General features: G+C 37.0%; 2 protein-coding genes across 9 annotated transcripts in view; one reads left to right on the top strand and one right to left on the bottom strand.

The window, feature by feature from the left end:
- Positions 1-8,560, top strand: part of rnf24 (ring finger protein 24) — a 37,129-nt gene extending 28,569 nt beyond the window's left edge. For all 8 annotated transcript variants that reach the window (XM_067584787.1, XM_067584792.1, XM_067584790.1 and 5 more), the window contains 2 exons: positions 1,065-1,144; positions 3,552-8,560. In XM_067584787.1, coding sequence (XP_067440888.1) covers positions 1,065-1,144; positions 3,552-3,693 — 222 coding nt within the window. In that variant the 3' untranslated portion in view covers positions 3,694-8,560. The remainder of the gene's footprint in view (positions 1-1,064; positions 1,145-3,551) is intronic.
- Positions 8,561-11,364: 2,804 nt separating this feature from the next.
- LOC137180574 (autotransporter adhesin BpaC-like) lies at positions 11,365-12,530 on the bottom strand. Its single transcript, XM_067585960.1, has 3 exons — positions 12,476-12,530; positions 12,191-12,252; positions 11,365-12,102 (listed from the first exon to the last, which is right to left on the bottom strand). The coding sequence occupies exons 2-3, from the start codon at positions 12,225-12,227 to the stop codon at positions 11,501-11,503; spliced, it is 639 nt and encodes a 212-aa protein (XP_067442061.1). The 5' UTR covers positions 12,228-12,252; positions 12,476-12,530; the 3' UTR covers positions 11,365-11,500.
- Between the last annotated feature and the right edge of the window lie 2,863 nt (positions 12,531-15,393).

The following is a 15,393-nucleotide window of genomic DNA, read 5'->3' as shown; positions in this document are numbered from 1 at the left end:
AGACAGATAGACAGCTTAGCATACTCTTCGTACTGTACACCAGAGTCTTGCTAATTTCAAACGTCTTTTTCCCTGGTTATACCCAGGATGCACTGAACAAATTGTACATGCAAAGCTTCATCATCATGTCTTCATAATTAAAGAGCAAATGACAGTTGCTTAATAAATAAAAACTGACTTGACATTATTACATAAGGAAATTCACAAACATTCTCCTTTAATCTGCAAAAGCAGAATCTACAGATTTCAATAAACTGGCAACTGATAAAGATCGTCCCTTTCGTATTTTACTCCATGAATAACACGTCACACACAGCCAAAACAGTTTGCTAATGCTAGCTGGTAGGTCGTGACCTGTTGCTGAACACGTGTGTGTAAAGCAAACAAAGACAAACAATTCCAGTCTATCAGGATTACCTCAATGACCCAACAAAGGACACCAGCTAGAGCTATAGGACTATGTTAACACCACAATTTCCCTGTTTTATCAATCATGACAGAAACTAACAACACTGAAGAATTATAGAGTCTGGTAGAATACCATGAATTGGAAAGCTGGCAAAAATGTATTTTTTGACTAAAAAGATAAGTTGAATATGTACCAGTTTTACTGTTTTAGATTGGCTTGGATGTCTACCATTGTACTGTGTTGTGGGTCCACTGTTACTTTGAGTTTTTCTAACTTATATGTTGGAAACAAATGCTGCAAAAAGTCATCTCCATCACAGTGACCACATTTTTTTTCTGTTGAAAAGAAATATTTCCACTAAAAGGTAGTTTCCAGCCACTGACTGAACAAGTCCCCAGTGTGAGTTAAGTCAGAGTTATATAACAGAACATAGTCGGTTAGTAACTGCCCTGTTGTTTCTGTCAAATTTTTTGCAGATGTTGGCCACATTTTGTCTTTTCCATTTGACCTTTGCTGTTTAGACAGTTTGTTTCCAATCATTATTTTATCCACCAACACAACAGGAGTCCAAACACCAGGGTTCAGCTAACAAATTTAAAGTTGTTACATGGCTCTTTATGGAAAGTTTCTCTCTAACCCCCTCACTCCCTTTCAGATATGTGCAGTATGCTTGGAAGAGTTCAAACAGAAAGACGAGCTGGGGATTTGTCCATGCAAACATGCCTTTCATAGAAAGTAAGTATAAGGTTTTGTTTACTTTCATGGACACACACACAAAGTCAAGGACACATGGATCTGTACAGATTTCCGTACAAAGTAGTCTATTTTCATGCATCCTTACCTGCTCTTATGCACAGTAACCTGCAGTGGGTAGATGCAAAAAAACAGCACAAAAAAAAGCAAAATCTTTAAAGACTAAAGTGAACAAATCATTGCACGGATTTAGAGTACATTGGTATCTAAGACAGCAATGTCAAAAAGTAAATAAATAGATTTTCTTGTACATAACTTACAAAACTACATGTGTATGAAGTGAGAAACTACACAGGACATGATGGATTGCTTGAGCCAACTTTATCCCACCCCCACTCTCGCACCCCCCCCGTGCCCTGACCATTTCAACTGAGTTGTTTATATCAGCACGACACCTCCCTTGGCCTAGTTTTTTTCCCCCCAGTTGCTGCAAGAGCGGTCACCACTCACTGAATCTACTGTATAAACACTCCTTTTAGTGTGTGTGCAATGAAGCCGTGCTGTTTTGCAGAGAAAACAGACATTCCAAACAGACCGCTACCAAAAGAATTCAGGAGTGAAGAGCATGTTTTCTTTTCATACTTCCAAACATAGAAATTAAAATCAGTAAACTGCCAAAGTGAGGTAAAAGACATTACATTTATAATAACAATGCTGTTTCATTTATATTCAAGTTTCATGTTCATGTCACATGTGCTTTAAGAAGTCACTACTCAAGCTACTACTAGCAACCCGAAGTGACAGTCTATTTTGATTTTTGATTAACTTCCATCAACAGTCACATAGCATTCTCGGTCTTATGAAACTTGTACTCACACACAACCTCAGCATCAAAGTAGAGCTGCAACTAACAGTTATTTTCATTATTGATTCATTTTCTTTATTATTTTCTCAATTAATGGATCAGTTGTTAACTCTACAAGTGTTTAAAAATAGTAAAAAAAAAACACCATTATAATTTCCCAGAGACCAACATTACATCTTCAGATTTCTTGTTTTATCTGGTCAATAGTCCAACATCAAATTATATTCTATTGACAAGGATATAAAATCGACAAAAGCAGCAAATACTCACGTTGATTAATCTGGAAACACAGAATGTTTTGCATTTTGGCTTGAAAACAAATCGATCGCCAGAATAGTTGCCAAGTAACTTTTTGTTAATGGACTAATCAATTCATCGACAGATTGTTTCAGCTCCACATGAAAATCACACATAGATCACAGAAGTGGAGGGTTCAAACATATAATGGAGACACAGACAAGTGAAGTGAATAATGTTGTGTCAGTGACTGACAGCGGTAGTATCACACCTGGAGAGCAGAGCAATCACAACAACAATGATAATGATGATGTGTTACATCGCCTAATTAGATTTTGTCACCTTATGTCACTTAATTAGTGTGATTATAGAATTTGGTTTTGGTTGGTCACACTTGTTGAAAAGAAACCTAAATACCTGCCTCTTCCTAAACCCATCACTCACCTCTTGTTGATTTGAATGATTGCTGTAGTTTGTAGTTTGCTTTTTCACAGAGAACAGAAACTGTGGTCAGTTTGGATTCTTGGCATTTACACTGGATTCCTTTTTAATAACGAGTCACCACAGTGAAAAAAATATCTAAACATCCAAAGAAAATAAAGCCACTCCGGCCCCTCCACTGCTGACCATCTGTGTTAGAGCCCGACAGATACTGTAGAGTTTTTAGGTCGGTACCAAAATCTACATTGGTATCTATAAAGGGTCTCTTAAACTTTTGTCTTTTAATTATACTCAACATTTTGCAGTTGAAAGATACATTTGTAAAACATCTTTGGTGGACACACCATGTCTAAATTACTGCAAACATAATCTCAGGCATGTCCTTACTGCAATTTCCTGTTACTTATCTGCCAACATGAGCCAATACAATCTGTTTATGATAAGCTAAATTTGTTTGAAAATAATAAAGTGATCATAACAATAATAATAATAATAATGATAAAGTTCATTTATATAACACTTATCAAAATCAGTGTTTACAAAGTGTTTAAAAGAGAGCAGACAAAAAGAACTAAAAGTAAGATACAAAATAAACATATTTATGTACAAGTACATCCCCACATATATAATACATACATATGCACAGACAGACACATACACACACAACCTCACACACACGAAAAAAAATCACATAATACTATTATACATTATATTATGGAATATTATGATGCCTCCATCTCAAACTTTATGATCCCACCAAGCTCTGTGTCTTTATATAGAGGCTTGATAAGTGCCTTTGAATGACCTTTGTGATTTAAGCAAAGCAAAGTTTACATTGTTCGTACATTTCACATATCTCTGTCTTCCTAACTCTCCCCCCCCCCCGCTGCTTCGTCTTTCTCCCAGGTGCCTCATCAAGTGGTTGGAGGTGAGGAAAGTGTGCCCGCTGTGCAACATGCCCGTCTTGCAGCTCGCCCAGCAGGCCGGCAGCACAGACCCGCCTGTGCCAATACAGCAGCCTCTGCCCGGCATCGAGAACATGGTGTAGCAGACTCCAACCCTCTCTTACAGTACACTACAGACACACGCAAACACACATCCCGACACTCGTACTCTCACCTGTACAGGTACACTTTGGTATGAGTCTGTGGACACACCGGAGAAACTGGAGTTACTGCGCAGATACTCACGAAACCTGTGAATCTGCAGCCATCGTCACCTCTCTTATCTTTGCATTGGTTCACAAAAGGATTTTCTGATATCAGTTCTGACTGATGATCAACTGTTGTCATGTTTTTGTTTTTTTTCTTTTCACGGACGATGAAGAAGAGTTGATCTAGAAGAAGTTTCCTTCTCGGCCGAGATGTGGTTGATAACTTTTTCACAACCAAAGCACTTTTCTGGGGACACCAGCTTAAGACCAGGAGGAAAAAAAACACAAAAGCCAAGAACTACAATACACTAAAATATATTTTTTTCTTTAACAAGCACTTTACGAGAAGTCAAACCTTAATTGCTTGTGATCGTAGTAGCAAGGTATGTTTTGTATTTTATCATTAACTATTATTTTAATGTACAGTACAAAGCCACATGGTTTTTCATTTTTAATTAGTAAACATTGATTTCTAAACAAAAAAAAAAAATCTCAAAGGGACAACAAATACCTATGTTAGCTATCAGGAAATTTGGACAATGCTTTGTGTTCTAATTGCACACACACACACAGACACACATAAGAAATTAAGCTCAAAGCAACCTCGAGACTTGATGTCTGACTAAATGTGAAAGGTCTGAATGTGTGGAAACCCAAAATTGTACACGCAAACACTAACACACTTCATATGAAGCCTACAGAATTTGTTCCCTCATCACCTGTTTGTCGTTCTTATAATGTGACTGTTGTTTTTTTTTTTTTTTTTAAATTCTGTCAATACAGAAAGGTGATACAGTGAACAAAGTTTATTTTGACTAAAGGAATTTACCGGGTAACATCCTCCATATATGAGTGCTGTTAGGCAAGCACAGGCTAAAAAGTGACCATCACCCCAGGCATTGTGTAAGATTTTAATTTCATCAGAAAAATATCTCCAACAGAAAAGAAATTCAAAGTTACTACTTCAAATACTGTGATTATTTAAACCAGTATTAGTGTGTATAACCTGGTGCTTTATAAAACTGTTTTACAGAACAAACAACGGTAATGAGGCAATATTCAACACATCTATAAACTTACATGTTCCAGTTTGATTTTGCTCCGTTGCTTCTTTGTTTTTATGTTCCTGAAGCTGAGCTGTGTGAATGTTAACAGTGCTTTACTTCAGATTAAGGCTGAATTGTTCTGTCAAATTGAGACACTTTACAAAACAAAAAACTGTTCCGTTGATCTATCTTAAACTAGCATCATACGGTATATCTTGCTAGGAAGTGGATGATAATTCAGTTTAGGAAAAAGACCAGAAAGAATCCGTTTTTTTTGCCTTTTTGCCATTCAGCTTCTACTTAAAATGTGCTGCAGCCACAGTAGCGGTTACCTTTGTTTGCTTCGACCCTGATAGATTATTTTAATTTATTTTTTTAATTTATTGTAATTTATGGGTACAGTTACACAGAGTGAACGAGTAAACGGATCAACACCTGCATCAGAATTGCTGTCCTCAGCATATCATATTGGTCAAGATACACACTAGTGAGGGGCACCCATACCTATCATGCCCCCTCCCCTCTTCCCCCCAACGCCCCACAGCTGGGCTGCCAGAGAGTCAGTGGTCAGCAGGTTGTAATGAAGCAGCATTTCCATTCATACACACACACACAAACACACACACACACACACACAGGGTAATTCAGCTTTTTGGGAGCAGTATTCTGGTGCTTTCGCCTCTCTCCCTCTTTCTGTACGGTACACGGTGCTTTTTGTTTTGCACCATACATACAGTAACTCTGCTTTTGTGCATATTTTTTGTCCTCATCTCTTGTTAGCTGCTTTTGGTAAATGTGCTGATGAGTTTAGCAAGGAGGGGCTGAAAAAAGAAAGCTTTGCTACACAGTGATGGATAAGTGAGAGATTGTCTTTTACCTGTGATATGTATTGTTAAAAAACAATCATACTTTTTTTTAAAGGCACAATCTGTGATCCCAATTTAAACAAAAGGGACTAACAGGATCAATGAATTACACTATTCTACACCAGTGGTTCTCAAACCTTTTCATGTCAAGGACCCCTAAACTGAGACAAATTAGACCATCGACCCCCATCTGATTGAATAAGATTTTTGCTCTTAGGTGTTTAATTACAGAAAATGTATGAAGCCCATGACCAAAATAGTCACATATTCTGTCATTGTGTTACTTATGGATGAAATTATAATGAAAATAAATTATTCACCTTTTTGTGGGGGACCCCCTGGAACCCCCTCAAGGACCCCTCGGGGTCCCTGGACCCCACTTTGAGAACCATTGCTCTACACTACTCAACATTTAAATCTTACATTATTACAACATTAATGATGAATAATAAACAACTAAGCAGACCACTATTTCAAATTCTAATCAGATGAGAAACACCAAATGTTGAAAATTACTGATTGTGCCTTTAACAAGTTCTCAGTTAGATTTATTAGGGCTGCAACTAAAGATTATTTTCATTAGATTTCTATTATTTTCTTGATTAATAGTTTAGTTGTTTAGTCTATAAAATTTCCCAGAGCCCATGATGACATCTTCAAATGTCTTGTTTTTCCCGACCAACAGTCCATAACCCAAAGATATTTCTATTATTATCATAGAAGAAAATATGGAGAAAAAAAAATTCTCATATTTTCTTAAAAAATGACTCAAAGCGATAAATTCATGATCAAAATAGTTAGTGATTAATTTGTCTGTTGATCAATTAATCGTCTAATCGTTGCAGCTCTAGATTTTTATTCTCTAACACCAAACACAGTCATGCACAGGTTCCCAGCACATGGGCGGTTTAACAAGTGACAATGCATTTGCACCTCCTACGGCAGAAAAGCATTGTTACTCTGACCTCTGTGGTTTGAATGTTTCATCTCTGCTCAATGTCTGCTCTCGCCCCCGCAGCGATGACCTCTGCGGTGGGGGTCAGAGCACGCAGCAAGGTGAAAATGTCAACTGTTGGATGAGAGCGAAAGCAGGATTTTCATCCAGTGTGTAGCGTTTCAGTCGGTTGTTACGTGCCCTCAATGAGGCCCAATCCTCTTAAAACTCAAAGAAACTCAAACTTTTACTGTCCACATTAGCCTTATTTGAACAAAAACAAACACAGGTACAAAACAGACTGGGTCGATTGGTAATATCACAGTCTCTTCACTCTATAGATTATGATGTGTTGTGTGATCAGAAAGGACTAAAAGTCATTTTTATTGCCTGGCCTGAGATTTGTTGTTTCCTGTTGAACAAAATGAGAAACATAAGGGCCCTCTTCATTATGTTGTGTGATGTAAAGTATTTTGATACCTTTTCGCTTCTTAGTCTTTGGTAATTAAGAGGCTGTGACTGTTTCATTGAACTTGTATCTCACCGCAAATGTTACAGAGTAAGACCCAACAACATCCTTGGCTGTACATTATTCCCCAAAACTTCACTAGTTCAACTCAACATTGGTTAATATTTCTGCCGCCGTCCTCGAAAGACGACACACTTGTAGCTCAGTGCTGATAACACAAGTCTTAAGCTTTTTGTTCCGGTTTTGTCTTTGAATGTACGTTTCATGAGAGAAAGAATACGAGGAGATTTAATGTGAACGCATGCTACTTTGCATAGTCAAGTTGCCACTGATATCACCATTGTTAAATGTATGTAGACAGTAGTAACAGTAGTAGAGTATTTATACATAATGTAAGGTGCACAAACATGCTCCTGCATATAAACTAAATGGCAGCTGAACACTTCCTGCCATTTGGCCATCTTAAGTGTTGTGTTTGATTGTAAACACTTTTAGCCTTTCCACCCAAACTTCCCTGTTTCTTCCGGTGTGCCGTCCTAATCCCACTTAAGACTTAAGTGCCAACCTAAAATGAACTGTTATGAATCAAAGTCCCTGCCAACAAGAAAGAAGGTTCTGCAATTTGAATGAAAGAGAGACAGTCTAAACAGATAAAGGAATCTGATCCAGTCATTAATATAGTAGTAAACTGCCTCCCTCCATTGACATCAATGCAGAGTTTAATCCATTATAAATAGAAAAGACACGGTCGGATGAAATTCCACCATCAGGAATACAGCTTCACATCAAAAATGTACTCATACTCAGTAGAAAGCATCTGAATGATTGCATCAGAAAGACGTCACAATGTTTGATGGAAATAGTGTTTTGGCAGAAGATGACAAAACTACGGTTTTATTTAAAAATGTAAAAAAAAAAAAAAATTGGTACTCACATCCTCAATAGATGAGGAGTTTCGTTATATTTCCATGGTTGGTTTTAGCGACCAGACCATTTAGGACTTTAAATCTCTTATCACTGCCTCCCTGAAGTGAACTTTCTTCTTGTTTGTATGGCGTGTTATTTATTCCTCTGTAGCTCTCGTAGTGCCCTTCCAACTCATAAATAACTTCCCTCCTATCTGTCCAAACAACCCCTCCCACCTACCTGAGTAAACCCCCCCCCCCCCCCCCCCCCACCCACACACCCCTTTTTGTTAACACTGATTATGTTTGTGGTCTCTCACAGACATTGTTTGTAAAACTAAGAATTCTGCAGCAGAATATTTTTGGAGACAATTGCTGTACAGTATTTGTAAGCTCTATTTTTGTATATTGCTATTTTGGAGAAAATAATATGCTTTTTTTTCTTTTTCTTGTTTTTGCTAATTTCATGTTTATTCATTTTAAGAAAACTGTTGCATGTGACTGACTTGAACTGTAAATAAAATTTCCAAGTTTTGGAAAGATTTTAGCGTTTTGTCTTGTTTTACACAGAATGTGATTAAAGAACACAAAATTTCTTTTATCAAAAAAAGTGACAAAGGTTAGAGCATCTGATGGAAAACTGTTCAATCCCAAACTAGTCACACACAGTAACTTCAGAAAGTATTCAGACAGAAATGTGGCGCTTCTACAAAAGTATTTAATAAATTCCTAAATACTTTGGTAAATAAGCAACTTCTGTTTTTGATTTTTAATAAATTTGCAAAACATTTCTGCAAACATGTTTTTCTTTGTCATTTAGTGTGGAAACAAATGTATATTTAAACAATTTCAAATTAGATCAATATTGCAAGGGGGATATGAACACTTCCACTGAAATCCACTGTAACTAATTTTATTGTTCAGATTCACTCATGAACTCATCACCAATCAACTCACAAAATGAATGCCAATATTTTACTTTGTTTAAACAGTAACTACAAATGTCTGATGATCTGGATGTTGACCAGACAACCATGATGATTGTGTTATACCACCATCCTGTGGGTAAATGGTGTTAGTGCAAATGATTTGCTTTAACTTGTCCTGACTACAAAATTCACATTTTCCCAATGGTTCAACTACCATCGTGCTCAATGCTGAATATAATTTTAAGTCTTGAAGAAAGCCTGAATTTGATTTAACCTACAAAACGACCATATTGTCTCAACAGAGACATCTAATAGTGTTTCTCTTACAGCCTAAAGTGGAAGAATTACAGTAAAACTACTGTTCCTTTACACATTAAATTTTAAAGATCCCCTTTAAACAGGTTTTTGGAGTCATATAAAAATCTTCTGCTTGGAATAATTAATTCTCCGACATGTTTTTCCCCCAAAAAATGTTCAGTTACAATGGTAAAAATCCTTAAAATGGCATCTTCTCCTTCTCCCTTATTAAAAATCCAGAATCTATGAACAGGCAAATATGTTCATTTCAAAAGTTTAACTGCTGATACAAGATGTCTCCTGTTTCACTGTAGAGTCAATTCTCAGTGTTTGTGCACTGGAGGCTTCAAGTTTCCACATCACACTTGTGTAAGTTGTTTACTGGCCCTTAATTGGCTCCAAACTAGTTGTGATGTTACAAATCCTGCTGGTAGGTTCACGCCTTAAACTCAGATTTAAGTTGAGCAAAGAGAAACTTTCCATCTTCAGCAGATAAATGTGAAAACAGCCTTCAAGTGTCAAACTCTGCACATACATCATTCTGCACAGTGAAGCTCAAACATCCAAGTAAAGGAACAAGATGAAAAACATATTTTTGAGAGGAGGGAGACTTTAACATTCTTTGAATTCTCTTTTAATCCAGTGATTCTTTGTAAGGGCACGTTTGTGATCAGCAATTCTGAGGTAACAATCTTCAGAAGTGGGCTATGCACTACCTGCTGTATGCTATTGTGAAACAGTATTAGCAGTACATATATATATATATATAAAAAAGTGAAGATAAAAAGACATTTTAATTTTTTTGTGCTTGTTCACACAATGTCAACTGACAATTGTTCGGGTTGTATTGACACACCTGTGCAGGCACTTGCACACTGATCCATGTGACTGATGAATCTCATACGACTGCCATGTGACTTAAGACTCACATATGACCTTCAGTGACCCTCAGTATGTAGTCATATGTTGTCTACTGACTACATGCTGTGTTTATGTATTTTTCTTTCAATGCTGCAGGAAAATGTCCTTTAGGAACAAATAAAGTGATTGATTGATGTCGGGAGCCAATCAGCTCCTCTGAGGTGGTAACCGGGATTAAAGACAGTAAGAATTCCTTAATAAATATGTGTTTGTTTGCGTGAAATAACCACAAACTACATCAGGCTTGGTAGAATTGTAGCACAGGAGTACTGATTTGTTTTTTGGGGCTCTAATCAAAATATAACAACAGCTACGTTTTGTATTCAGTCATGGTAGCCTGAACCTGCCTTTAATCATTACACACTTAACTGAAATGTGACTTTGTCCCATTTTTCATGTAGACATTGTTCATCTGATTTGTGTCTGTGTATAGGGAAATAGTTGACTTATGTTTTCATTTTATATTTCTAAAATTATGTATTTTATAATATGACTGCAGGTTATTTTGAGTAGCACAGGGAAGAGTGATAAAGGATTGTCTTTAGACGTTTATTTTAGGTGGGTGACGCCTGTTTTTTGTCACTTTGGCAAATAGTCTCATTCAGCAAGTCATTTTGATGAATGGTGACACACCCAGGTCATATGTCAGGTCATCAGTTAGAAACATTTCTCAATGCATGATAAAAATAGACTTTAGAAGGAAACGTATTGATTTTGTACGATTTTGCAGTCACATATGCATTAAACAGTGGCCTGACAGTCAGGATGGGTTTGAAGTTCAAAAACCATTTTCAAGATTTAAGAGTCTATCAAGTTATTTATTGAGCTTTTTGTATTTTGGCTGAAAAATAACAAATATCTTGAAGATTCTCTCTTTAAATGATCAGCACCTATGTTTGTTTACTACATTATTTACATTTTCAGCTTTAGACCAACTGTTCACTTTACACAGGATTTTAAGAGTTCAAATCTTCACTCAAACATCCCCTCAAAATGTTAAATCACTGGCACAAGTTTAGCTTTCTTGAATTATGTGAAATAGATCATTTTAACATGTAAGGTGGAAAAAGTCGAGTCGACTGGGCAGGAAAAAAAGCAGTAAAATATTAAATGACAACTTTTAAAATAGTGGCAACATAAAGACACAAAACAACTTATTCTGAGTTCTCACAAACTTTTATTATAACATTTGAACACATTGTATCATCTAGATTTTTTAAACCTATCAACACTAGTATTACTGTGTTTAACATAAATTACATACTAACTATGCTTCAGTGTAGCTAAAATTACTGCATTCTTAGAAAAAAATAGATAAAAGCAAAAACAACCAGGTTACGCTGTACAGAACTTAAAGAGAACACTGAAGTGACACATAATAACCAGTCTGCTCATGTACATGATCCCAGCATTTGCAGCAGCGTTAGTGGCAGTGCTGTTTGTGTTTGTTGAGTTTACTGTTGTTATCACTGCTGCTGTCGTTGCTGCTGCTGTGGCTGCACTGTTGGCGTTGGTGGCTGCGCTGTTGGCATTGGTGGCTGCGCTGTTGGCATTGGTGGCTGCGCTGTTGGCGTTGGTTGCCGCACTGTTGGCATTGGTGGCTGCGCTGTTGGCATTGGTGGCTGCGCTGTTGGCGTTGGTTGCCGCGCTGTTGGCATTGGTGGCTGCGCTGTTGGCGTTAGTGGCTGCGCTGTTGGCGTTGGTTGCTGCACTGTTGGCGTTGGTTGCTGCGCTGTTGGCGTTGGTGGCTGCGCTGTTGGCATTGGTGGCTGCGCTGTTGGCATTGGTGGCTGCGCTGTTGGCATTGGTGGCTGCGCTGTTGGCGTTCGTGGCTGCGCTGTTGGCGTTCGTGGCTGCGCTGTTGGCATTTGTGGCTGCGCTGTTGGCACTCATGGCTGCAGTGTTGGTAGGTGCTGTTACCTGGGCATCTACTGATGCTATAAAACAGAAATATAAGATATGACTGTATTCCTTTTCCAAAAATTGCAGTATACAGTTTTGCTCCAGTGAGAAAAACACACTCACCGATGATCAGAAGATGTATCAGGATTGTCAGAAGCATCTTTAATCTCTGTCTGAATCTCTATCTAAAAGAGAAAAAAATCAAATTTTCTTTATGTGAGCACATGGTACAGTTCCCTCCATTTAACATGAAACTTAAAGATCAACACAGTCTATGAAAGCTTTCTGAAAGTTGTATTTAAAACATAAAATAATGAAAATATTAAAAACGACAAATCAGAATAATACAATTAAATCAGTAAAGTGAAAAAAAATACTCCTTATGAGGTAGAGAAAGTTTGCACTTACAAAATGTCTTGAGGTGCTTCCTCTCGTCTCCCTCTCGTGTTCTTTTAAAATACTCAGTTTGTCACAGCCTTTATATGGTGAATGACAAACAGGAAAAACGATGTCAGCTTTACACATGTTTGAAGAATGATCATTCTTTCACATCGGTCACTTCAGTGTAACACGTTGCTTTGTTTATCTGTGTATTTTCAAGATGTCAGATTGCTCTACTGCGACTGAAAGGGTTTACAGAGCAAACAGGCCGGTGACAAACTCGAGGTGTTGTCTTGCTGCGTGACACAAAGACAGCAGTCTGTGTGACAATTGTGAACTATTTGTGCATAGGCTCTACATCAATAATGCATTTGTCATTTTTTTAAATGCATGGAATGAGAATAAAGGTGAGGAAAAACCAGAGCGCCTTTGTGTTCAAGCTGCTATTTTGGGTGAACATACCTTAAGATGTTCTTAGACTGAAACCACGTCTCATGATGTGTTCATTTACGTAGGTGAATTGTTAAGTTATGTGTCAGTGGTGTAGTGGAGGGTACACACAGGTATATGGAGTATACCCACCCATCAGCCAAAGAAGACATTGAAATATATAGGAGAGTATATCCACATTGTTTAAGCATGAGAGTTAATTATATCCACTTTCGTTTTCCAGTGCTTTCAACCACATCATACAACCTTCATCAGTGGATGGAGTTTACCCTGCTGTCATGGATTTTTTTATTCTTTATTTGGATCCCCGACAGAAACAATAAAACAAAACAGCAATTTAAAGTCACATTGATTCATAAAACAAGAAAAAGCAAAACAAGCCAAATAGAAAGATCACAGAAATAAGAAAAATATCATAAAATAAGTTAAATAATTCTATGAAAAGGTGTACAAAACAAACTTAAAATAAAAACAAAAAACACAATTGTCAAGATAGACAGAAGAAGAAAGTAAAAATCATCAAAAAGGTTCCTAAACTGCAATAATTAAAAGGAAAGTTGTTGCCGTGCAGCTCGGTAGCTGTTCAGGACGTTGTGGTGTATTATCTTAAAAAATGAGGTTAAAAGTTCATCCTTCATTGGAAACAGCAGGTTGGAAGCTCAACATATAATCAACTTAACCAAAAACTATCCTCTGATGTGATGGTTCATTAGTATAAAAGTTGTGATTTTACTTTGTAAATAATTGATCAGATATCACATTATGTCAAACAAACTATCTATGAACCATTTTTCACTGTAAAACACTAACTAGTGCTAAACTAACTAATCCAGTGGTTTTAAGAAGTCCTCTAAAATTGGAAAACTGTGAAAAAAGTCTGCAATTCCAAGATGGTTTATCAGATGTGGATGCATAAACACCAAAACTTGACCTATTGTCAGAGTATTTACCGTGTGCACAGTAAATACTTTGAACCAGTAGCATAAGCAGGCACTTGGTCCCATGACAACAGCTTCTTGCTCAACACACCTGAAAATGAAGAACACACGATTGACTTGAGGCACAGGTACCACACCCTGTACGTCTCAGGTGAGACCATAAAATTTCTCAGCAACCGTACCATCAATGCACACACACAGAAAATATCTTAAACTGCATCATCAAGAACGTCCAGGAAAGACAAATTATACAGCCTTCACTAACTGTATTCATGCCTTATTATTTAAAAGATTCTGATATGGACATTCGACAAACCTCCTCTCTCCATCAGCTGAATCACTGCAACACAAAAACATAATAATCAAACAAGAAGGTAACATCACGTCTCTCTCTGCTCAATACCTGTCAAGTTTCTCCCTCTAGAAGCATCACACACCTCCGTCCACAAGATGTCTCTCTTCAAAAACTTTTTTTTTTCCATCTATATAAAGAATCCTGAACTGTTCTGTTTAATCCCAGACATGCAGTATAACCCTCCACTTGTATACTTGTGTCATTTGGTGAGGTGATTCTTCTTCCTGCCATGTCAGCAGAAACTATTTTTTCACATGTGATGTGATGTATTGATGTGATACTGTTGCTTATCAACCATACGGGAAACAAATCCTACGCTTGTATTTATTAAAGTGAAAAGATATTACTACTCTACTGTCCCATGAATGACCCCTAAAACAGTATAGTCTGCTGTTTGCATATATGTTAAAGGGCTGCATTGCTTCAGCATGGAAAATGTAAAAATGTTTCTACATGAATCATTAAGATATAAGGTATGTAGAGCTAATAGATGAACAATCAGGAACTTCTATTATCCAGGTGTTAAAGCTGAGAAATGCAGGTATTGTGACTTTATGCAACCGCACAAGGTTAATGTGTGGACGCTGCTCTCTACAGATGCTGTGTATAAATTCCTCTCAAAACTGTTCAATGAATCAACATCAGAAACTTAAAGCAGGTGTGTCATTTACGCCATTGTGTTGTCAGGGAGTATCACCCTGTTGAAAAATACCCATGAATACTACAAATGTCTGGTCTACTCTGACATAAAGACTTTGATCCAAAGGCATTAATGGAATAACCTCAATTTAATGTCTCCAAAACTATTATATTATCTCCCACAGACCTGCGCAATTATAATCACATACAGTGGATTCACAAAGTATTCAGACCACTTCACTTTTTGCACACTTTGAGTTGTAGATTTCATTTTAAATGGATAAAATTGCCATTTTTGCCCATCAATCTACACTCAGTGACACAGTGAAAACAATTTTTTTTGGTTGTTTTTTTTTTTTTTTTTTTACATTTTTGTTAATTTATTGAGAATCAAAAACTTAAATTTCTCATATACAAGTAATAAGACCCTTAATTCAGTACTTTGTAGATGCCCTTTTGGCAGCAGTTTAGTTATGTTTTTACAAGCTTTGCACACCAGGTTTTGGGCAATTTATCCCCCTCCGAGTGAAAACATGTTTATATAAATTTTTGCAAATTTATTA

The sequence above is a fragment of the Thunnus thynnus genome, chromosome 3, assembly GCF_963924715.1.
Source record: "Thunnus thynnus chromosome 3, fThuThy2.1, whole genome shotgun sequence".
NCBI lineage: Eukaryota > Metazoa > Chordata > Actinopteri > Scombriformes > Scombridae > Thunnus > Thunnus thynnus.
Note: the sequence above shows the minus strand (reverse complement) of the source record. Positions and strands in the feature narration are given on the sequence as shown.